The sequence below is a fragment of the Sturnus vulgaris genome, chromosome 1 (genome assembly GCF_052056855.1).
Source record: "Sturnus vulgaris isolate bStuVul1 chromosome 1, bStuVul1.hap1, whole genome shotgun sequence".
Taxonomy (NCBI): domain Eukaryota; kingdom Metazoa; phylum Chordata; class Aves; order Passeriformes; family Sturnidae; genus Sturnus; species Sturnus vulgaris.
The window spans coordinates 56,155,584-56,180,875 of NC_142243.1; the positions used below are offsets into that span (position 1 = coordinate 56,155,584).

Genomic DNA, 25,292 nt, shown 5'->3' on the forward strand with positions numbered 1-25,292 from the left:
AGCCAATTTTTGCAGCAGAGTTACCACTTCCATCAAAAAAATACGCAATACAGACTATGCCTGATGCCATTTCAAGAAAGTATTTTGATAGAAATTGCTTTTATTTCTGTCAATGTCAGTAAAAAATGCGAAAGTGACAAAATACACATCACAGTTGTGCGCGACTGTGCTAACCAAAAAACCCAGTAAGGGCCAAGCTAACTTACAAGAGCTGCATTGCTTGTGTAAAAAAATGAAATGAATCCTTTGGGTTAGATCCCATTCTGTCATTGAAGCAAGCCTGGAGGTCAACAGAAGCAACATGAATTTACAATGGCATGACTGAAAACAGAATCTTTCCTCTAGCACTTAAATTTTATGCAGCATAAAATATGTATGAATGCTTGACAACTTTTCCTTTCATTATATTCAAAAGTGACTTTCTCTTCTCTCTAAAATAACACTATCAAACCAAGAGGGACTGCCAGAAATCTGTCATAGATAATAATCTGTTTTCCAGGTTTCTGAATAGCAATGAAAAAGAAGATATTGAGTGTCAGTTCCCAACACACAAATTAAAGTTCCCTGCCTGTAATTAGGTCATGTTTCCCCCTGAAGAAGAACTGTGTTTAATATTACAATGAATTTTAATTATTTTCTTGTAAGTTATAGAGATATTGTGCAACACCTACTTGAGGATTAGTGATAAATAAGACTAAAAATTAAAAATTGCAAAATCTCAAATTACTTGCAAGGACATTTGCTATAGAAAGACTGTTATACCTGGTTTTACTCGAAGTGCAAATGCTGCAAATGTTTGCTTTAAAAGTAAAGAAAAGTCTCCTTTCTTTCCCTTGCATTTGGATAAGATGAAAAGGTGAAAAGAGCACCGGTTTAATTTACATAGTTGATAGCTTCATACTGCAGTGTTGTGCACACTGCTTGAAGACTCTGTACCATTTATTTAAAACACTGTTACATAGTATATGTTCAAGACCTTTGATCTTCCAAACTGTCAATAAACATTTTTCTAAGTTTACATAAACTGAATATCCTATGTTGAACCTCCAGTATTTTTTCTTCTCCCCTCTCTTTTCTTTTTAAAAACCATAACAATTGCTTTTTTACACCAGTAAGGTTTTATGCCCACCAAAGATTTTTCTAAAACAACAAACTTTGAGTAAATGAAGTGATGGCAGACCATTTTTCCAAATCTGAGAACTTCCCCTTTGTTTCTACATGTGTAAACCACCTCCTATTCCTCCCTCTCTGCTGTGGTTTCTCGCCTCTGAAACAAGGCAGGATGTGTCTCTACCTTGTAGCCAGGCCCAAGGAATGATCCATTTCTGACCCCACAATACCACATGTGGAGATGTCTCTGGACCAGTACCCTCACCCTGGCGCTTCACCTTGTTGATCAAGATGCCCACACTGTGCAACACTGACAGCTCCTGCCTGTCACGTCACTAGCATTACCATGGCCACAGCTACAGCAGCCTTGTCACAACAGCTCGGCTCTGCCCCTGACCCTGCCTGCACTTCTTTGGGTCACAGACACCTTGGGAATATTATGACTCTAAAAATGGGCATCTCTTCATAAAGTGGTGAATAATAATAAGGTTACCTCAAAACTTGTGATTTTTGCACTTTTTAATCAATGACATTCAGAATATGTTGTGTGTGCAGTAGGAAAAGGGGTGGAAGGGAGGGGCATAAGAATCTGTAAGAGGGCAAACTCTTGCAGAGATGTGTCGGAGGACAAGCCAGGATGGCAGAGTAAGAACTGTTTTAGCCATACTGTTTATTATAATGGACTCCAGAATAGTCTCCAGAATAGTCTAACTACTGAACTATTCATGGATCTCTGTGCTGATTGTGGAGAAACTATTGGTACCAGAGGAAGATGATATCCTAGAAATGATGCAGCCTGCAATGGGGACAGTTATAGCAATAAGACCTTGACATGAAAAAAGGAGCACCCTCAGTTTCTGAATCCATTCAAATGGTTTTACCTTTTTGCCAAATAATGATCTGTGAACTTCCTGCTTGTTCTAGTTGACAAATTAGCTGAGTAAACTCTGACTGACACATGGCTACGTGCACAATGTGACTGTAACTTACACTGTCCATTAAAAAGTGACTGCATTCCTTTTGTCTTCTGCGACTTCACTTACTTGTAGCCATTTACAGAACATCATAACTGCCAAATTAAATCGGCAGTAGCAGTATATATTTAAGTTATTAGAAATAGTTAATCATATGCTCGGTTATCAATCACAAGATGTGTTTAGTCAACTACTTCTCTCTCAAATAGAAGCAAAGTAAAAAACACACTTCAAATAGATTTCATACTTTTCCTCACTAGTTTGTAGTAAAAATTAAATCTGCTACAAGGTAAACTAAAGAGCTAAGACAGCACAAAGTCCAATCACATTTCTCCAGTAGTATCAATCTACAGAAAGTTTACAGGAACCACTACATCCTGCCATTAACAGCAATCCATATTTTTCCACAATTAGGAAGTTTAATGGTGTTGGGAGGTATTTGTGCTATTGCTGAAAGACCTGGCTGATCTTATTCTGTGGTTGCCATCATGTTGCTATCTATGACAAACCATGATCAGCATAGGTTTGGGAATCCTGGGAATGGGTTTTCTCCAAGAACCACCTATATGGAGGAAGGGGGAGAGATGGCAAACTGGCATAGTGGGCGAAAGCATATCATATTTTGGATACACAGTCTTTCTGATATTAGAAAACATTGATTTACCTTTATATCATATGAATATTTCATGATGTCCTGGGAATACTGTTGTTGGGTTGTGCATAAACACAACAAATATAACTATAGGTCCACTCTCTATTATATCCTTTTGTCTATTTCCTTATTATAATCTAAAAACAAAGTAATAATGGAATAAAAGCTCCCACATATTCACTTCAATCAGTACATTTAAATCCTGTAAGACTTTAAAATGTAAACTTAAGTATATTTTATAATGTCCTTCCCAACAACACCATCTTTCCGATCCAAGAGGTAATGTTGGTTTTAAATAAACATCCTTGGCTTGATAAACCAATCTTTAGAGACAAGTTTCTTCATATTCTTTTGCATTCAACAAAAATATGCTAATAGAGAATCCACTGAAGTAAAAATCTGTATTCTTAAGGTAACTGCAAAATATTAGGCACCTCTGTAGCATTCAGAGCTAAGGGGCTTACCTTCCATTCATCAAAGTCAAAACCAAAATATTCACAGACTTGACTAGAACCAGACTAGCAATAATTGATGCAGGTGTAGTAAGAAAAGGCAACATGGAAAGCAATATAGATTGAGTCCACTTCCTGTCAAACTGTCCTGGGGTATAATGCAAAAATGTGTATTCTATCACCATCTGTTAAAATGTGGGAGGGGTGGTGATCCTTATCTCTGTGGGAGATATCCTCTGCTGATGTGCCATCTGATAAGATCGGGGGATGATCATCGTTATCTATTCACAACCCATCCTTCCTCCAGAAGATATCTTCTGTTAATGGGCCATTAAGTCCTATTGTGTGACTGATAAGATTACATCACCCCATTGGGAGATGCCCCAACCAGGGGCAGGAGCCAAGCCTTTCCTACCTAGATAAAAACCTGGGGTTTGGGACACCAAGACAGTCCTTTCCAGTGGATCCCAGAGGGAAGTTGGACCTTTTCCACATCATTGCTGGACCTTCAGAGGAAAACTGCACCTTCTACAGGAGCACTGCTTCAACGGAACCACATCTGTCATCCAGGAGGACTGCAGCCACCATTTATACGGACTGCTACCAACACCCTGACTGACAGGGTGTCAGGTTGTATTCTGACTCTGTCAGTGGTTTTTTCTTTTGTATTATTGCATGTATTTCACTTTTTCTCTTTTTTCCTATTAAATTGTATTACTGACTTGGAGTCTCTCAGTGGTTTTGCTTTCAAACCAGTACACAAACTTACTGAATTAAAAAATAATTTGAAGGGTATGTTTTCAGCTAGTTCTGTCCAGATCTACTCACATCAATCACACTCCTTCTAGCAGGAAGTTAGGATTATCATTTAACCAGTGATTATTTCAGGGTTTTTGTCCTGAAGGAAATTCAGTCCAACACAATGAGGGTTCAAGTAGTAGTGGAAAAAAGCCTTATCTTTCATGTTAAAATAGTGATCAGCAAAAGTCCCATCTAACTCTGTTCAACAGCCCAGAAGAAATGAGACTAAAACAAGTAAACTGAACTTCAGCCTCCTATATAAATTGAGAAAGCTTATCAAGGACAACACCCTAGTTTATTGATTCTTGGGTTCCTCCATCCTTGCAAAGTGTCAGTGCAACCAATAGAGTTCCATTGTTCTCAGGGAAATATCTGAAAAAGGTACCATCTATGCTTTAGAATGCATAGCTTTTTGCTTTTTAGGCAACTCTCTAGTGAAAGTCAGTGACTGATGAAGCAGAATTCACAAACCCATGAACTATACTCATCAGTTTTCTTAGACAAAGAAAGCTTGCAATCAGGAACTCTTTCTTGATCTGATTGGTTTGAGTCTACTGTACCAAGATGCTAAACCAGACTACAGGGAAAATGTGTGATAAAAAACAACTACTACAAATATTTCTGTGTCTCAATTCTGTGAAATTCAAACTCACAAATGCCTATTCATGTAACTGCATTTACTGCTTAAGGTCAATAGCCAAAAATATACACAGAGAAACAGAGGGACAAACCTGTCTCTGTGAACATTCTAAATTTCTAATATTCAGACTTGTCTGATACTAAGTCATCATTCTGCCTTTCATGGACAGAATTTCTGTCTCTCCTCTCTATCATGCTGACAAGTGCCTCAGGGGTATTTGCCTCCACTTACTAACATTCAGTGTATAACCTACTACTAATAATATAAGAAAGACCTGGTGGGAAATGTTATCTTCCCACAAGCACTTGTGCTCTGTGTATACACGTTCCATATTTAAGCCTTCATTTAACCACCAAAGCAAAAATACTTCTCACATCAAGTGATTGATGTGAGATTCCCACATCAAGTGCCCCAAGGAATTGTCACCACTTTAGAGTACCACTTTAGATCTGTCAGAGAGAGACATTTTATTACTTGAAGGATGCTATCTTAACCCAAGGTCTAAAATATAGATGAACTGCAATTCAGATGACTTGAGATCTAGCAGAAAGACAGAAGGGTGGAAAGCTTCCAAGAGATTCCACAGGGAGAAGGCTTATTTATTTAATACAGATAAATATGACAAAAATATATTAATATCCCTAGTTTTAATAAGTTTATACTTGACAGGAAGAACTGAAGTCTTGAGCAGCAGCTAATACAAGATGTTAACTAATAGAGTTGGAGGAGGAAAAAAGGAGCTTCAAGCAGATGAATTCAAGTTAAAGGCAGGAGATTTTGGACACTAAACATTTCTCTGTTTCTTATGGGCTGAAGGAGATTGTGTCCTTTTCGCAATGACTTATCATCTGTACTGTAGGATAAAATCCAAGGGATCTTCATACACCTGGTATTTAATAGAGCAGAGAATGCTTAGATACGAAAGATCAAAACTGCCTACGAAAAGATGAGGGAGAAAGTATACAGAGGGTAAATCAAGAGATTATTTTAGAATGTGCTATCATGAAAACCCAGCCTTTCCTCAAGAGGCAGAGATGTTCTATTCTATATTGAAAACAGGGATTTGACGTTGGCTTTGAAAACGCATTGTAAAGCCATTACATGATTCCTCAGGAGCATTGTTTTGAATGTTACTATTGTCTCTTTGAGCAAAGCAATACTCTATGTGTTTTTTAATGTTATCCATTTTTTCCCGTGTTGAAAGCTTCAGATAAGTTTGGTTTCCTTAGGAAGGAATTTGGGTCAAGTTGCCCAAGCAGGTAGATAAAACTAAATGGAAGGAAAGGAGGCAACTGGGACACAGGCTGTGGCTTAACCCTGCACTGAACTGTATTTGCATATGGCTTTGGGAAAAGTTTAATAAAAAGTTTTTATAGCCAAGAGACATTTGGGAGTATGACATTTTCCAGTTGCTGATTTTTCTGTGCTCAAGAAAGAAGACATTAGCTTGTTGAAGCTTATAAATAAATACAACTTCATCAACAACTTACTCTAATTACAAAGATTACAAATGAGTAGGTTCTTAGTATGTATTCAAACTAAACTACTTTTAAACTGCAGCAGAATATTAGAATCCTTTAATATGCAAAACCATATTGGAAATCTGCTTTCAAAAAGTCCTAAAAGCAAGATCACATGTTTCTTCCATCTTGTCAGCCTAGCATTGCTTCCATCAATCCTTTGTGTAAATCCAAAAATTTCTAGAAAGTTTGCCTGGATCTCATAATGACAAAACCAGAATTTAGTCCAAAATGATACAGAGCAGTAAAGATAAATCTCTTGAGTGTTTTCTGAGATTCTCTCCTATTATTAATCCCTAAGATGGGGCATTCATAATTGTAAAGATATTAATCAAAGTTTGCTTTGCAGAGAAAAAGTCAATAGGATGTTTAACTCTTGATGTATACACAAGCTTTAAGTATTTCACCTGTGTAATTCTGCACAGTCAGTAGCTTATTTCTTCTAATTAAATCTTTATTTCAGCTCTCAGTGGGCCTGATTTTCCTCTTACTAACAGCAGGTTTATTAATATAACTCCCATCAATCAAATGGTGGTCGCATTTTGCTGAGATTAATGTAAGAATAAAGCAAAATCAAAGTTACCGACTTTGTACAAGAGTTTTGCCAGTCTCTTCACAGCTAAGTAGTGCTTACTGGATGCTTAACAAAATGCCAGGTAAGGCAGGGATTTTTTAGAAACCTGTTTTGAAAGTACAATTGGCAAGATGATGAAAAAAAAGAAAATAATTTGCTCAGGAAGAAAATCAGGCAGTAAGTCTAACTACAAGAGCTAATCATTTTTGTCCTTTTCATATGTAATATAAACTGAAAGTTCATGTGCATATTAATACAAAATACTCTGTTACACTCAGCATTTTGTTATGGGCATCAGAGTGTACACCTTACTAACACAGTAAAACATTTATTACTGGTTTTTACCAGCTCTTTATTGCCTCTACCATTTACCTCTCTGAAGGCCAGGACAGGTCATGGACTAGTCATTTGGTCACTGTTGAACAGCTTACAGCCAGGTCAATTAAAACCTGAGATTCTGGTTTGCAGGTCAACACAAAAGTCAGTTGCTTTTTAATTGTAACACAAAAATCATACCTACTATATACTATAATATATATAACTATCCCTGATTCTTTTATGCCCACGTAAAATAAATATGAAATGTTCATAATATGGATAGATTTAATTATCAGATGAGTAGAGTTGAGGTTGTGGTTTGAAAGTGACTGAAGGCATGAAAGGAGCAGCAAGGTAAGCAGTATCTAACACAACCGAAGAAGAAAAGAAAATGTATTTTGACAAAACCAGAAGTGATCTATAGAAAATTTTCTAGAAACTGCTGATACGAATATCAACTGTGTTTTTTTTAAAGTAGCAATGACAGAGTGAGAGAGGTAAATAAGGCATGACAGACAGTAGGAATGCCTCATACTAAAGATAATTTTGAACTACAAACGAGTGATGAAGCTTCAGATACATAAGACCAGTTTAATAATTATAGCAATTTATTTTTCTTTTACTTTTTCCAAGAATAAAGTAATGGGATGACTTATCCTGCCAATAAAGATGAAGAAAATTGATCAAGAGACTGAGAGAATTTAATGAAGAATTGAATACCATGAAATCTCCAGCAGGTAGGGCATGCAGTTAAATAAATGAAGATACAATTAAGTGCCTTTTTGAAGACCAAAGGATAACATGAAATAAGACTCTAGCTGAGATCTGCTAGCACCACCTAAAAATGATCCCTGACAAAAACTGAACAGACAGCAGGGGAGGATCTCTGGGAGACAAAGCAAACTGCTAAGAACAGACTGCCTGATGGCAGCTCTCCATTTCTCTGATTTTAAATACAAAGCAATGTCTGCTTCATGATTCCAGTGAATCACCTGCTATTATCCAAATGTTTTCCCACAGCATGCTACGTAACCTCTCACAACACTGTATTTACACAGAAGTTAAATGTTTTACATTCCTGCTTTTTATTTGATCATTTTAGAGTATTGTTTCCCTTCATTCACTGCACTTCTATGCATAATTATTTAATTTTTACTTTTGCAAAGTAAAAGTCATCAAAATATATAAAATTGCAGCTGCCTTTCTCTCCTTAAGCAAAATGCTCACATGAATTAGGTATGAAAGTTCTGTCAAGTCAACAAGAAAACGCTTTTCTCCTACTCTCTGATCCCTTCTAGTCATCAAGAAGCACTTCATAAAGCAGTAGTTAGGTAAGGAGAGGTTAGCTGTGCCCAGCAACCAGTGAGAAAAGTGGGAATTCAACTGTATTTGAAAAATTGGGAGGCTAGATTCTTCTGTTTATCTGAAATCTGTGCCTGCAAAGTTAGAGCTCCCTGAGTCAGTACACACAACTTTAAGGTATTCAGGGAAATAGTGACAAATAAAACCAGACAAACCAGAACTCTGTTCCATAGAAGTGCCTTAACTGCAGAGCTGTGAAGGAGCAAACCTCTGCCACCTGCACATCAGCTTACAGCACTCATGTGAGTCCTACCAGTCAGTACAACTTCTGCTTCTATAGCCAGCATTACACTGTGACCCAGAATGAAGTACTGATGTCCCCATGTTAACTCAAAAACTGACATTAAATCTGCTCATGTAAGCAAGTTTGTAAATAATGAAAAGCATACTGCATAAAGATTCAGAGATTTTAACTTGCTCCTGGAAAAATAAGCTATTTCAGGTGGCAGACAGCAATATAGCAGATATGAAACCCAAAACAGATTTGCATCGAGGCTGTGGTTTTAGTTTAATATTTTGCAGTAACCAGGCTGCATTCCTCCCAATAGAGTCTATTAATACCCTATAGAATTATTCATACCCTACACATGCAGCATGCTGCATACTTGACTATATGAAATTCTCCTTTGTCAGCTGATAAAAATAGACAGTGAAAAAAATGTGCACCTTTTATCAATAGGATCACAATGGTCAGAAATCTTTGTGCCAAAGGAGACCCTTTTGACTTCGAGAAAACCTAGTAGGTTTATATCATGACATCTGTTAATTCCCTGCAGAAGGGGTGGGGGTGGGGAAAGAAATTTTCTGTTATATTTATTGCAGAACAGCAGCATTCTTTCTTCAGCCTTATCTGGCAGATGCCATATTTTCTTTTTCTATGTTCACACACACAATTAATTTCACAGGCACTGAAATGCCTATTGCAACAAAATAACAATGAAGTAGTGAAATAAGTCTAAGTTTTTGCAGGATAGCTATGCAGATCTAAAAAACCTATACAAATAATTACTGTATTCTTACCATAAAAAATGAATGGATTTCTTTTTTTTAGAAGAGATTCCCTAATTATTGGAAAATACTAGGAGCAGCATAATTATTAGACTACACCTACAAAATGAGTACACTCCCATTTTGAAACAAAATATTTTTGCAGAGGAAACTGCAAGAGACAATGAAAGAAGAAAAAAGAAGAAATGCTGCTTCACAGATAAGGCGTGATTTCTTGACAGAATAAGAATTTTTTTTTTAAATTCTAACAACTGTTTCAACATTCTCATACCTCTTACTCAATGAAACAGTAAAGAATTTAATATAATTGCAATATAAATGTTAAAGTTTGTAAAAAATTGTTCCAGTCTTTAGGCACACAATAATTTTAAGCAACACAAACCAAAATGATACCAAACTGAAAGAACCCAAAACACACTTACCCGATGAGATGTCTATCCGGTTCTTCTTCATTTGGGTGACGTTGATATGGACACTGACTTTGCCCTCATTTATGTCAATCTCAACATTCCCCAGGTCATCTGCAAAGTTGCTGAAGAGAAGAAGTCCACTTGGGTTCCAGGTCCGGAAGAGGAAACTGACTGAAAACAGATCCTGGCTTGGACGACCAGGAACCTCAAGGTAACTGGTGGCATTGAAAAACACAGGCACTGTATGTGGCTCCACACAATAAAAACTTAAATTTCCCTAAGTAAAACACATACACACACACACAGAGGGAAAAAAAAAAAAGCACAATGGTAAGATTCCACTAAATTCATAGCTACCTCTAGAAAAGTATTCTAGATTTTGTTCAACCTAGAGACTTCATATGCTATTAATGTTATAATTATTGTTACTATTATAATAGTTGCTGATTTTTTCCATTTTACTTAGCAGTGCTGCATTATTTTTTGTACTGTACATGCACAAAATAACAGGCAGTCGGCCTTGAAGAGTTGTAGTCTATATAACAAACTTAGATGAAAGCATTAATATTTCTAGTTAAAAGATAAAGAAATTAATCACAGATAAACTTGGGCTTGTCTGTGGTTCCCATCGAGACCTATAACAGAACAGTATAAAAAATATGTGTAGATTTCCAAATACTCTGATATCAATGTGTAAATCAATATAATTCATGATGTTCTAAAATAATGATGCATAATATCTGAACAGTCAGCCTCTCTGTTATGCTTTCAACTAAATGATACTACATATGCTAATATTTAAATTCATGAAGCAGAAAGATTTGGAGTAGCTGATCATGAACAACACCCAATATTTTTGGATAGTAAATAATTTTGTCTGAAAAAGAAACTGCAGTTTCTTCACTGCAAAATATTATTCTTTGGGAAATACACAAAAGATCCAGTCAACTTTATTGATCTATGAGGCTTTAAAATGTATCTGTAAACATGACTAGAATTAGGGAGACTAATTTTTCTCTCTGGTTCTCATGTCATTTCTCACAACAGAAGTCCAAATTGGTAGGATATTACCATTTGGTAATATTGCTAGGATATTACCTGTTTTTTTGTTTTTTTCCATAGAAATCATACTTTGTAATAATCTATGTCCAGAATTAGCTATTAGCTTACTACTGCATGAATGCAAATGTAACAGGAAAAGTTGCTCTGCTGAAGAGTTCCTATAACATGTGGCAACGTGGATCCTGTCCTATGGCTTTCTCATGCACTGTTGCAAGTGAAAATTATGTGGCAATTTTGGTTACATTTGGGAAGAAAGAATTTTATCTGATGCAGTACAGAAATTATTACTAAAATCAAGATAGCAATTCCTCTGTTATTTATTTGTACATTTAAAAAAATATTAAGGTGTGATCAGTATTTTTGGAGGTACATAGATGTTTAGAGATACGGTCGACCTAAGTCGTGTTCAGAATCCCAGTAGAAGCCAGTCATCATCTTTATTGCATAACTATTTTTAAATTCCATATTACTGACTTCCTGATTTAGGCTTTTATGTCACATTTCTATATTCATAGTGTATGAATGCATCTGACAGTTCATCTTGAGGGAACGTAGAAAATTTGGAAGCAAGATATGAACTTTTTGTGTGAATATGTGTGGGAGGAAAGACCTAAGAAAAATTTTTAAAGAAGTAATATCAATCAGAGATGATGGATTACATCAATAAGCAAGTTTTAGCACTCATTTGCCAATGTCCAAACCCATCACTTTTTAAAAGAACATCACAACAGAGAATAGCTTATCTGTATTTTAGTGAGATACAACTGGTCTGGCAGATTCAGCTTCCTCTATTGGATTTCCATGTAAAAAACCAAATGAATAAAAATAGTATTTTCTTGAGCACTAGGATAAATACTTTGATCACTCTGTATAACAACCTCTTTTTTTCTGCAGAACATCAGAATTTGTACAGAGCCTATCTCTAAAGGCCAGTAGAATTAGTAGTAATTCTACTATAAAGTTGGCAGCCTCTGTGATCAATTAAGGAACACTGATGTTTCCAATAATCAGGAATTAGAGATTTTTTTAAAGTGATCCCCTATATTTATTCCTAAGTTTTATTACAAGCATTACAAGTCACATGCTTTTCCTGTGCCCTTGTTCCAAGGACTAAAAAAAAATAAATCCAAGGAACTGGGAGAAAACTAGCTAACACAACTAAAGACAGTTTTTAGATAACTATGTGATGAGAGAAATTACACCTACTTTATGAGTAAAAACGAAAGACTTCTCTGATAATCTGCTTGTCAATTCAGGGATTTTTTGTTGTTGGGTTTTTTTGGGTTTTTTTTGGTTGGGTTTTTTTGTGTGGTTTTGTTTTGTTTTGGTTTGGTTTTGTTTTTCTTTTTTGGGGGTTTTTTTGTTTTTTTGTTTTTTTTTGGTGGTGATGAGGTTTCAAAGTTGCCTAAAGATTTTTAATTTTATATTTTTAACCAATTAAACATGAAATCAAAATAGTTAACTCACTTGAGTAGTTTTAATCAAATAATTTCCAAGTTTGCTACAGAATAGTTGTGCTTAAACCACAAATTTTACATACAGTAAAAAAAAAGTGGAGAGTTTTTGAAATACTCTCTGTAACCCTTGGTTATCATTCTCAGTATAATGGTCACCCCATGCATAGAAAGAACTTCTGTTACATAATTAAGGCAGTACTGCATAGACACAGAAGGCTACATCATTTTTTGAGAGATGTCAACTAATGGTTCAGTCACAAATACCAATTAATTAGGGCTCAGAAAGCATTCTGTTAGACTTTTTAAGAGTTTCTTTCGCTGCCTTGTTACCAAGAGGAAGTAACAATTTCCTCATTATGAGAAGGCTTTTATATCCAATTGACATTCTCTGGTCATCCTGATGTTTTGAATACTTGCATGTATAACACCTCTTAATGTTAATGGCACTGAATGCATTGAAATCCTTTTTCACATCAGTGAATGCATTTCCCACAAACAGTCTAGCTGGATTAAACATTTCTTGAGAAAGTAACACATAATTCTAATTTCCCTGCTAGTTAGCATTTTCCCTACTGAGCTATTCAAATTAATATGAACTTGATTATTGATTCCTTCTATGACTGTAGTTCACAAGATGAATCCTCTTTTAAGTACTGCCCATCTTATATAGATTGCTCACTAGTTCTAGGTTAGGGGTTCGAGTTAATCTGCAGCTTGTCTCTGTAACAAACTTAATTTTTCAAAGAAAATGAGATAATTTTCTGTAGGTTCAGAGTGATTGTTTTCTGTAGATTCAGAGTGACTTGCTGAATAGTTTTCTGGGCAATGACATCTGGAAGTCAAATATATACTGTGCATTTATATTGAAACTCTTGGTCTTATTAGAGAATTTTTCATACTACATTGATAGGGAAAACGTAAAAACAATTTGTGCAGCTTGAGCTGTGCACCATGATCTTTCATCTACATGACAAATTGATTCCTACATGACAAATTTGATTCACGTTTACTTACAAATCAGTTTTGCTTTTCCACATCCAAACATAATCCCTTGTGTAAAATATTACTATAAATAGCTTTCCCAATTAAAAAACTTACTGGCTGAATAGGAAGCTCCCAAAAAACCAGATATTAAGTTTTTTAAGACTATACTACCTCTTCAGTCAGGATGGATCATACAGCAGAGGCAATGCACTATACACTAATGCTATCTTAAATATCACAAAAGAATCAAAATAATTTTTCCCCTTTACCTTCTGAATCTAAATCAAATATCTTACTAAAGTCAGCATTGGACTTTATTTAAATTGAAAATATTTTAAATTTATCTTTTCATCCTTACTCTTCAATGAAGTACAAGGTGCTTGTGGTGATTTTTTGTTCATAACATGTATGTATATGACACATAATTATTTTTTTTTATTTAATTTTGTTCAGAGAAAAATAAAGATCATCATCTTATCATCTCTGATTGTCTGGGCCTCCTCATTCTGAATAATTAATTTGTCAAGTCCCTTTCACTGTGTAACTTCTGAAATTCAACTGTCTTCATCTAGGAATATTGTTTTCTTTTGTTTCACACCCCTTTAAAATCTTTCTTTTCTCTGAATTTATCCTTTCTTTGTAATAGTTCACATGACCACATTGATTGCTTCTATTCAGTCTCATTATATTGTGTGTGTTGTGCCTTCTAAGACAACACTGTGTTTGGGGGAAGGTATGTGTCTCCTGTTGCATGTTTGTACAGAATCTCCTACAATGGAGCTTTGATCCCTGTTGGATTGCTTGAGTGCCATCATCATAAACACACTTAAAAACAATTGTTTCAAGAAAGTCTATTTCTCTTGCTATATCAAGCTAAAAACTAAGAGAAAAAATTATTTGTAAAAAAACATAAAAATCCATGTTGATTTAGTTAGACTAAATTTTTTTTTTTTGAAGAGCTGAATCAATTTCAGTATTTCTACTGAAAACAAAGGTCACTTCTATTTTTCTAGTAATTCTCAGAATTGGAAATCAACAGAACCATCAAACTGGCATATACCTCTTGATGTGGCAGGAATACTGCTAGAGCTCCTTGTGAGGATTTTATTTTCATGTTATGGGCAACAGAATTTTAATAGTAAGGAAACAAAGAAAGAAACAATCAGAAATATGTTTTTTCAGAGACTTTGCATGTCTGCTAGCTATGTCACACTTTTGAGAGGCTAGGACTTTAAAGGACAGGATTTGCACTACAGGAACTTCTTAAGCAACGCTTCAGAAAGAGTCTTTAAGAATATGTCCTACTAACTTGCAGAGAACTTGACTGAGCAAAATGGAAAGATTGCTCCTGTATAAAGATTTTTTTCTTTAAACCAGGAATTAATCTTTCAAAATCATGGTTACGTTAAAGCTGAAAATGCCCTGCAGGAAAGAAATCTAATGTTAATCATGAAAAAAAAAAATTAAAAAGTTAAAGTTTCAGGAGTTCATTGGATTGGGTTGAAAAAATTTAAAACTGGAATCTTAATGAATGGAATATATATTGTATTCTTTGCCTTTGACAATACTGATGAAATTTATGTGTAGAAGAGGTTACAGATGTCAGGCCTTTATAGCCTTGTTAGTTGTATAGGCAAACATCACATACTCATGATTATCCTTCGGATTTCTTTGACCATTTAGTCATAACGTTTATACAATGTCATGAAACTTCAGTTTTACTATCCAGGGATAATCCTTTGCTTGACATCATCTCTGCACATGTGTAGCTTTACAATTTATTTCATAAAGGAAAATGACATTGTGTAAGCCTACATACTGTGAGCAGGAATTTGTGAAGTGTGTAAGCTTGTACAGAAGAAAGCCTTGAAAACGTATTCAAACCATCTCAAACTCACAGCAATAATACATTTATTTCTTATCCACATTGCCTTTATATGCCAGCAAGCATTTTTAGGAACACTTAGAACTTTAAAAATACAGAAATTAAAGTACATTCTTTTTTAATCGCCCTGCTCATAAAGCCACAAGTCTGAACACAAAAGCAGCTATGAACACTTAAGCAACAGCAAAAATAGAGTAAAAAGCTAATAATCGCTATAATGGTAATAAGCAAATAATGATTTTCAAGTATAATATCTTGAGGTTTTTCAGATGTATCAGAAAAGACTGTAGAAGCATTCTCACCCAAAGACTTTTGCACTCCAGCAATCCAACTTGCTCAGCAGGGATGGAATATTACCAGGATGTAAAAGCCACAAGAAAGCTACAATTCACTTAATAATAAATCTTGTTTGCACTGGTTTTGGACTACTATAATGTGAGAAGGGAAAAAACACTTACTGCTTCAGTTGATTTTCTTTTAAAAAAATCCAAAAACCAGAAGTGACAGACACAATAGGTTAATTTTTAAAAGATGAAACAAGATCCCAGAAATAAAATGATCATATATGATAATTTTTTTAAGTCACAAATGTACATACAATAAGATCTTTGGGTTTGTGGTAAAATTTGCTTTGTTTTTTATATTATTGCAGTATATCACAAGAATATCAGCTACACACCCTCAAAAATCTTTCAGTCTTCTTTAAAAAGAGAAGCAGAAGGGTAGGTGACCATGAAATTATGATCTTACCACATTTGAAGGTTCCAATTTCTTCCTCTTGGCAAGGTCAGTGATATTATTGCCATTGTAGTTGATGCTCTCCATGCAGCCTTTGAAATTTTTCCTACTATTAGAACTTGGCTTGCCAGAAAAAGGCATGCCTCCAAAGGTTATCTTCAAATGAAACAGAAAAATGGCAGATAGTTACTGGATGGGAAAAACTTTTAAAGAATTTTATTGTACTTTGCTTTCTTTGAACAACCATGGCAAAATAGAGAGCTGGCAGCATTGTTTACAGAAAAAGGATGTATCAAAATAAATACTGCAAAAGCAGAAAAGGAATTGTAATTAATTTTAATTATTTATGGCAGCCAAACCCAAGTATTATTCCAATTGTCCAAAGAGTGAACAGATACACATCGCAGTTACTCATATGTGAACTGCTCTTCTGAATGCTATTGGAAAATAAGTATTTCAAACAAAGAAATTTGGACAGATTTCCATCACAGTATTTTTCTAAACTAAAGTAGACATGAAATTAGCCAGATAGTCTGATTGAAAATATTCACTCAGCTCTAACTGTGTGCCAGAGCTTAGACTACAGCACAGCAGTAGTGGGCAACAATGAGGCATGTTATTCTGCTTTAATGCTTATATATCTACTTCATCCAGAAGAATTTACAGAATCACACAGTTAAAAATGCAATCCCCTGGTAGACAGAAAGACCTTTCACTACTGAGAGCATGCTTTTGTCATGTAGTTATAGTCAATGAGGAGTTGCCCCTTGATTTATCTGGTCAATAAAAAATCATCTCCTTAGAGAAGATCAAGACAACTACTGCAAAGACTCAGTCATCTCAAATAGGAACTGGTTTTTGTCTTACAGTTGAATTTCATTACCCTGAGTAATTGATTATAGGTTATCCATAATCTATAATGCTAAAGAACTTAGAAATTATTTGTAAATATTTTTTACAAGCTACAAGAGTTCGTCTTTGATGAATTCTTTCTCTCTCACTCCATAGAGACAATACAGGTCTCTGCCACATAATGGTCTTTATGGAAATGATTGGAAATGAATAATGTTACATGTTTTCATTAACATTTTGTAGTCCAAAGCCAAGGATAAGGGGCTCATGAGATTAGTCCCTGAAATCAATGTTAGGTAATTACATCCATTAGATGATGACATAAATAGTTTTCCTGCCCCACAGATGTTCAGAAAAATATTAATTTGTAGTCCACTGCTGAGATTTGGCAGAACAAAGCTTTTAAGCATTATTCATTGTCAATTCCATTTGTTATTACGAACAGCAGGAAAAGAGCTGTAGGCTGACATTTTCAGTTTTAAATGCATGTGAGATACCAGTTTCTATCCCAAAGAGGAGGCTTCCACTTGGCATATACAAAGAACTAAAACTATACAGCTGAAACCTAAAACCTTTATAAACCACACACACCAGCTTTTGGTGTGTAAAAGTCTTGTGGGGACATACTCAAGTATTGCAAATTGACATGAGCTGACTTTATAGAAGATACAGCTTTTCACACAGAGAATGGGACTGTAATATTTTAATGGTTGTCAAACATGTTATGTATGTTATAATTGTGTTTGGATTAAATCTAATGTAAAAATAAAATTGAAAAATAAAGAATTTGAAGAAAAGAAAAAACCAAAAACATATAATGTGACAATGAGTTAAGACCAACTTATGGGACTACTTTTTGATCTTGAAAATGTAATCAGAACTAATGCTTATTCCTCTTTTGTGTTTACTTAACTTTTCTGAAAGAGATTAACCTATATACTATTTTGTCTATAAAAAATAGTTTTGATTCTTTTGGCTTTATTCCCCATTAATCACAAACACAACACCTTTAAATTTAATCTGTGCTGTCTAGCTCCAAAAACAGTGAGATAATAGTGAAGAAAGGAAGGAGAAGAGATTAAGTCTCTTGAGTTTATATGAACCACATAAATGTATACATCCACACACACCCCCATACTCACACATACACACTCAAATAAGTTCAATTAAACACAAGAAAATCCATGTATATGGAAAATTAATTGTATCTTTGAGAACTGCCAGTGAGGTCCTTTTATGCAGAGAGGATGGGAAGGTGAATGCACTGAATTCAGCTCTTACTCGGAATACACTTTTTATATGCAATATGTTTGCTATTGAAGCATGCTATATATATATAGATGTACGTGTGTATATATATATATATGGCTGTACACAAAATGCACAACTCTGGCTTATGGCATTCAGCCTTTTTCTGTAGTTCATTCACATGAAAGCTTTCAATAAAATCTATTTATATGAGTTTTAAGTAGCACAGTTCAGATCTTCAGTGCTCAATAATTAATAGAGATGCAGGCAAATTTGCTTGTTATTTTCTCATTAGAGATGCCAGCAAATAATGTATTCATGAACATTTTTTGGAATATAATCAAATATTTGACACAGAAGCATTTACAGGTATAAGTGCTTTTTTCAAACATTCATATATTCTTGGTCAAAAAATTGTAAAAATATAAATACACAGGTTAATTAAAACTTTTTTTCATTACATTATTTATATTCACTCTTACATGTTAAAAAGTTGTAAGGGTGGAAATCATATATTTGATGCAGCCAATCAAATTAATTCTTATTAGAAACAGTACAGAATATAAGAAAATATCATATAAAGATGGCAATAACCACTCTGTTGAATTTTATGTGCAGATTAGAGGAGCCGAACAAGTTCATAATAGCTAAAGCTGTAGTGTAATCAAACAACAAATCTACATTTAACTACTACCAGCACTTGTGTGCATTAGCCTGATTGATTAAACAAGTTTTCTTACAACTTTCCTAACTCTTCATTGCTTCTTTCTAAAAAGAAGTTACTGATGCCATATTTGTGAAAATACAAGGAGGTATCTACTTACCTAAGACAGGACAGATCAAGATCTGTATTAACAAAAAGGTTCTAACCTGCTTCCTTTGCTAAAAGTAAATACTATCAACACAGATTAAGGCTTTCTAATTCAAAAGAAGAATTATCACCTGAGTGGAACAGATTACACTATACTTTTTAAAATATACTTCCTGCTTAGAGCAGTTGCTTTTAGAGATTTTAAAAACTGTGTATGCCTATCTTGCTGAATAACACAGATCTGCCACTTTAGAATAGAGGGCTGAGATGATTGTTACACCACATGGGACTTGGTAGGCTAATTAAGAGAAACATAATTTACATTTAAGAGAGAACATCCTTGGAAAGAAAGTTTCAGAAAATGTAAGGGAATAAGTAATCAAAATAAATGTATGAAAAATTAAGAAAACAAATTATGTTAGCTTTCTTATTGGACTTATCTTTATGAAACCAAATTGAATGAGAAGAAGTTTCAGTGTTTACCTCATAGTCCAGGTCCAGGTAATCAAATTCTCCATTTGTTCTGAAGTGCTGCATGTGTCTGTCAAGGGTGAGATTGATGTTCCTCCCATGGCGCTCTATGATGATGGAGTGCCAGTGGTGATCATCCAAGAGGCTGCCTGTTGTCACAGATGTGTGGCCAAAAATAGAGCCAAGCTGGTTGCTGCCTGAGAACAGAAACAATAGCATTTCTCACCTCATACCGGTGGCAAACATTTTTTCTCTTTCTTTGTCAACGTTTCACCAGAATCATACCAGAGATGCAATAAACTGGAGGAAGTCAGTCTGCTATGAAGTTGAGATCTGCCCAGTGAAAAGTTGCTGCCACCAATACAAAAAGCTAGACCAAATATAGCAAGCATCTGATCACTGAACTGTATAAATATATGTATAAATTCATAATAGCAGTTATTTGGAAATGAACCTGAGAAGCAATACCTTTCCATTTGTAAAGATGTTTTTATCAAGGTGCTCCTATGCTACAGAAAAGAAAAGCTGTTACCTCTGGGCCAGATCCTGGGTCTCTGAGCTGTGTTGGAACTGTATTGATTCATGAATGCTGTGGAGGACATGGAGCCTGATAACAGACTTTGGCAAAAAAGACTTTTCACTCTTGAGTCCTATGCTTGTGGCCTTTACCAGTATCATTATATGAGCAAACGGAGGGGAAAAGGCTCCGTGCAGGCTGAGCTAACAACAGCAAAAATCCATCTTGTGCTAATACAGCTTAGTTTGGTCTGTTATCCTGAAGCAATCTTCCTATTCTGGAAGTCAAACTACTAGGAAGAGTACAATTTTGCAATTCTCTGCTGTGTTATCCAGGGGGTTTTGCCAGTGTAGCTGTGCTAGTCAGAGATCACATCTCATTGCCATCTGACTGACATAGCTAAGCCAGCAAAGGTTGATAGCGTGAATCCCAACTGAAGCAGCAAATAACTAATTGAACAGTAAGCGCAAAATTTTCTGCCCTGCTCAATAACTCAGTGCAATCTTCCATGTTCTGAATACAGGAGGACATAAAGCATTTCTGAGGCTGAGAATTTCTTACCCTCAAAAATGCCTGCAACTGAGACATTAAAGTTTCTGCAGGCTGAAAACACATTCTGACAAATCACACTTCTATGGCTTAAGACATTATTTCCCTACAAATGACCATCCTGCCTTTAAGCTGAAGGCCAATGGTCTTATTGATTAAAAAATAAAATAGAATTACATGCATGTCATTGAGCCTCAGTTTCTTCAACACAAAGTCAAATGCAGTGCAAAGTGAAACCTAGATCCACTTCTGTCTCCCTATCCTTCCCTCAATCCCTGGTGTTTGAAAATAAGTCACTGGATCTCACCAGGTGTGGTGGTTTGTATTAATTTCCTGAAATACTTCCCCATCAGGACCTGGGCAGCCTCCTTTGGACCTGACAAGGACCAATTGGTGTCTGATTTTTAGTACTGACACGTTGTTACACCATTGAGAGGGTTTGGGCGCCTTTTGTGAACACACATGTAAAGACGAAAAATCTCAGGAATCTCTCTTTTTTCTGGTTCCAGCTGTTCAGCAGGTAACTAGTCTGGCTGGGTTTTCCCCCTCCCCCCTGGACTGCCAAGGCAGTCACCACCCTTTCTAGCTGGACCCTTGCTATCCTAGTCCAACCCCAGTGTGGCTGCTGAAAGACTCTCGATCTTAAATAGCTCCGGGCTCCTACCCAGCAGGGATCACATGACCACCTGCAGGCCTGGGCAAGATACCAACTCTTCTATTGCCTAGATGAGACACTCTGGTCTCTCACTTGGGTGAAAGAAAAGGACAGAGATAGAGACACACACAGAAAACAGCAGAGAGACACCGAAGTCAGACAAGAAGGAGGAATCAGGTCATAGATGAGGGAAGAAGGAGAGGTGTGGTCTGAAATTTCTCTTTTAAGCTGTGGGAAGGATACTCTTGTTTCCTTGTAACTTGTAGAAATGCAATTTTGGGGTAGATGGAGCATTCACATTGAGGCCATGAGCAAAAGCATTTGTGTTCAAGTAAGCAGATGTTGAAGTAGCTGTGATCCCATGAGAGGTTTGAACAGAGATGAGAGAAAGATGAAGACTCCTGCTTCCCCCAGGGAAGAAGAAGAAAGACATCTGTTTTCAAAGGATGACGAGAGCCTTTGCTTGAACTGTTAAACCTTAAACTTTTGTGCCCCATAAGTTGACATGGTCTTCAATAACAATTGTGGGAAGAGTGTTAGTCGAGGAAGGGATTTTTACACAGTGATCAGATTTCCATTCTCCTGGGAGGCTGATTCACTGTGACATCAAAGCCATGAGAAAACTGTTTCTTGTGGAGAATTCTCCATAGACTGAAGAGAAGTCCCCTCTTCCTATGTAAATTGGTGAAAGACTATTTTTAGAGATGGCAAACTGACTGATTTGTTTCTGCAGATTGTCATTGTGAAAGAAAAGAAGTTATGGGGGGAGGAAAAGTGTTCTGAAGGTTTTATTCTGATTGTTATTATTTTTTCTTATAGTTTCTGGTAATAAAGTTTTTCTTTATACTCTTCAAAGTTTGAGCCTGTTTTGCCTTTCTCCTAATCCCATCTCACAGCAGGAAATGAGTGAATAATTCTAGTGGGGGCACTGGTGATTTAGCCAGTGCTAAATCCATGACAAAAACTGGTGCATTGGCCAAGAAATCTCAAATTAGCGAATCAAAACCACTACACAAAATTGGCATTTCTGCCAGGTTTGAACCAAAACCACGACATCAGGCAAGAGGAGCATCCTTTCCTACTGTGCCTGATGCAAAGACAATACTCTCAGACAGAGGAAAATTAACACCATAAAGCATTATGTCTGTTTATTGAGTGTATATCTCAGGGGCCTATTCCCATTTATCAGCCTAATGATTTAAGAACATCCTCACCAAACTCACATACAGAAATTATAGTAGCTTATAAAGACAGTTTATGCTGAAGAATATAGAGAAACAGGAAATGAAAGGGTTACTACTGCAATTAAAATTGTTAAAAATAGGTAATTGCTATAGGAAAGTGTGCTTTCCTCATCATCTGTTCATGTTGATTGTTAGAAAAAGAACAGGAGAAAATGTGAGTGGAAATAAGTATTATTCAATGTAAATAACAAATGGAACAATTTACTCTTCACATGTCTATTAGAGAACTAAGGAATATTTCACGAAATCTTTTTCTAAGGTTCTTTTGTTTGAACGGAAAAAATACCCGAAACCAGATAAACATGGTTCTTTTTCATAATAAATGTACTTTCTAAAACTAGTCACTTATAAGCCTGTAGTCCTCTACTGAGAGGACTGGAACTAGAGCAACCTATACAGGATTTCATCATAAGATTGCCTGATAAAACAATCTGTCTCTCTTTCTTTCCAGCCTTCCTTCTCAGACTCTAGGAATGCTGCTGAACTACAGCTTCATGTGGCCTGTAGCTTTCTAGGTTGATACCTGTTTTTTCTCTTCAAGGCTCCTAAGGGTGACCTTTATTCCTCCAGTAATGATGACAGTGTCCTTCTCTCACACATAGCCAGAGCTGAGCCCAAATACAATTCTGGTAAGCTATTTTTTTGTTTGTTTGTTTATTTGTTTCTTCTCTGTAGTAATGACAATATATTGCTGATCTTGTTTTTCTGTATGATCTTCTTTTCATAATACCTCACACAGGGTGAAAGGGACAGGATGGAACTAAACACACACACACACACACACACTCCCCTAACATACAGAAAGGGAATTAACAACGTTCTCAACAAATTATCTGATTAAATGATGTGGCTTATCTAATTACTGTGGGAAAGAGGATGAAATATTTGACCTAAAATTTTTGTGGGACACCTAAAAACAATCACAAAACTAAACAATCAAAACATACCTAAATTTAAATTTAGAACAAGTTTGGCTTTCTTCAGTTCCAATGTGATATAGTCTCCTTGCTGTCCTTCTCCGTGGAAGATTACACCTTCACTTTCAGAGGTCTTAAATTTTAGAGAGATGACATCTTTCAGTGTTTTCATTTTCTTGTTCTTGAATCTGTATGGTAACACTACATGGCCATCAAAATTGATAACATCAGCCCCTGAAGGAAAAAGAAAATAAAATAATTGATGAGCGATTATATATTCCTATGATCACTGGAAAAACGGACATGCCATATGCAGATTGTACCTGAACAGAATAAAAAATGTGCAAATGTGATATGCATTGTAAATACATTTTCTTTTGACCATAATTTAATACCATAAAAAGGAAGAACCAGACAGAATATAAATTTAATCCACATAATGCAAAAATAGAAACAAATCCAATTTGGGTGGAAAAATGCTGCAACTGTACTCAATGACTTTCCCTTTCTCTCAAATACAGTTGCAGCCATGTCCATTTTCCTAATCATAGCTCAAAATGAAAGGTAAACGTCTGAGTGGCCATTAATAAAGTATTTGATCCTTCTTTAAAATTCACTACAGGTATCTGTAAGGATTGTAAACAAAAAAACATGAACCCAGAGTAACTACCAGGCAATTTTAGACTTTATGTAAAGCAGACATAAGCCTCATCTGTTTCAGGAAATGGCAGGCAAGCTGTGACCTCAACTAATTTTGAGAAGAAACCACCTCTGTCATTTGAACTATTTTTTTTCATGTTTGGTTTTGTTCAAAATATATGGAAACTGAGAGATACAAACATTTAAGGTCAATCCAATATTCATATAAATATTGCATAATAACACCATGAAATTTTGTATTGTCTTATTTTTATGACATAAACTCTACTCTAAAGAATGAACACCAAATTTCCACAATTTTCTGGATGCTAGATCTATAGCAAAAATAGCTGCAGAACTGGATTCCATTCAACAGATGCATTTATGAGAATTATTGGATCTTGTCACTTAAGATGAATTCTGTAAAATATTTCAAACAGATATTTATCTCTAAAAATTTACAGATTTGTTTAAGAAGTATATTTTGTAAGCTGCTAATAATCAAATCACCAGTGTCTTAGCAACTATTTGTATGAAAATTTCATCCTCAATATTGACAACTAACAATTTGAATAGTTGTTAAGTAAAATTCTTCATGTTCTTCAAAAAATGGATTCTTCATTTATACTCCTTATTGACATACCATGTTCATTCATTCTCTGAATGAAAAGAAGGATGGAATTTTATCATATATTCTTCAACGATATCTGATTTTTGCCTTCTTCTGTGGTCTGCTTTTCAGTGATTGCTTTCAACTTTTTAAAATTCCTAACTTGTTTTTTGTTATTATGGTGGGAATTAATTTAAATCTTCCATCTCCTCTCTAAAACACAGAGACAAACACATTTCTGTTGTCTAATTAACACAGAAGACTGTTTCAAAACTCCATTAAAACACTATTCCCAACTGCATATATTTCAGTTTGAATTTACATGGCCGAATCTTCCTAATCCTGTAAATACTTCCAAATAAGTGATAAACTGTGATCCCTTTATTGTTTATGCCAACTAAATTCTGGAGAATTTTATTCAGTACATAAAATACAAGCCTTACAAATGACTGTGATATCCCATAATTATAACCATATATCTAATTTTTGTCAGAATTCAGCAATATATATTAGAAATATCACTTTGCTTTATAAAATACATCTTAAATTGCAAATTTCAATAATAAATATATATTAAGCTTTAAGTACAACTAGAACACTCATCCTGATCTGGTTCTTCCAAATGACAAATTCTAGGCATGGGAGTCAGCTCAGAATTAAATATCAAAATGGTATGTTTCATTTGTTGTGCAATAAATCCATTTAGAAGTTATCAGCATGAAAGAGGACACTTTTACTTGGGCATAGATGCAGAAGTATTCGGAAGCAACAAATGGAATTTCCAAAGTGGGTTACCATGACTCAAGTAAATCCATTACTTCTGGAATTATTA

At 35.3% G+C, this 25,292-nt stretch overlaps 1 protein-coding gene across 3 annotated transcripts in view; it reads right to left on the reverse strand.

Annotated features, from left to right (window-relative positions):
* Positions 1-25,292, reverse strand: part of CNTNAP2 (contactin associated protein 2) — a 1,082,030-nt gene that overhangs the window by 534,097 nt on the left and 522,641 nt on the right. For all 3 annotated transcript variants that reach the window (XM_088167403.1, XM_088167401.1, XM_088167409.1), the window contains 4 exons: positions 23,242-23,445; positions 19,342-19,526; positions 15,960-16,103; positions 9,834-10,098 (listed from right to left, as the gene is read on the reverse strand). In XM_088167403.1, coding sequence (XP_088023529.1) covers positions 9,834-10,098; positions 15,960-16,103; positions 19,342-19,526; positions 23,242-23,445 — 798 coding nt within the window. The remainder of the gene's footprint in view (positions 1-9,833; positions 10,099-15,959; positions 16,104-19,341; positions 19,527-23,241; positions 23,446-25,292) is intronic.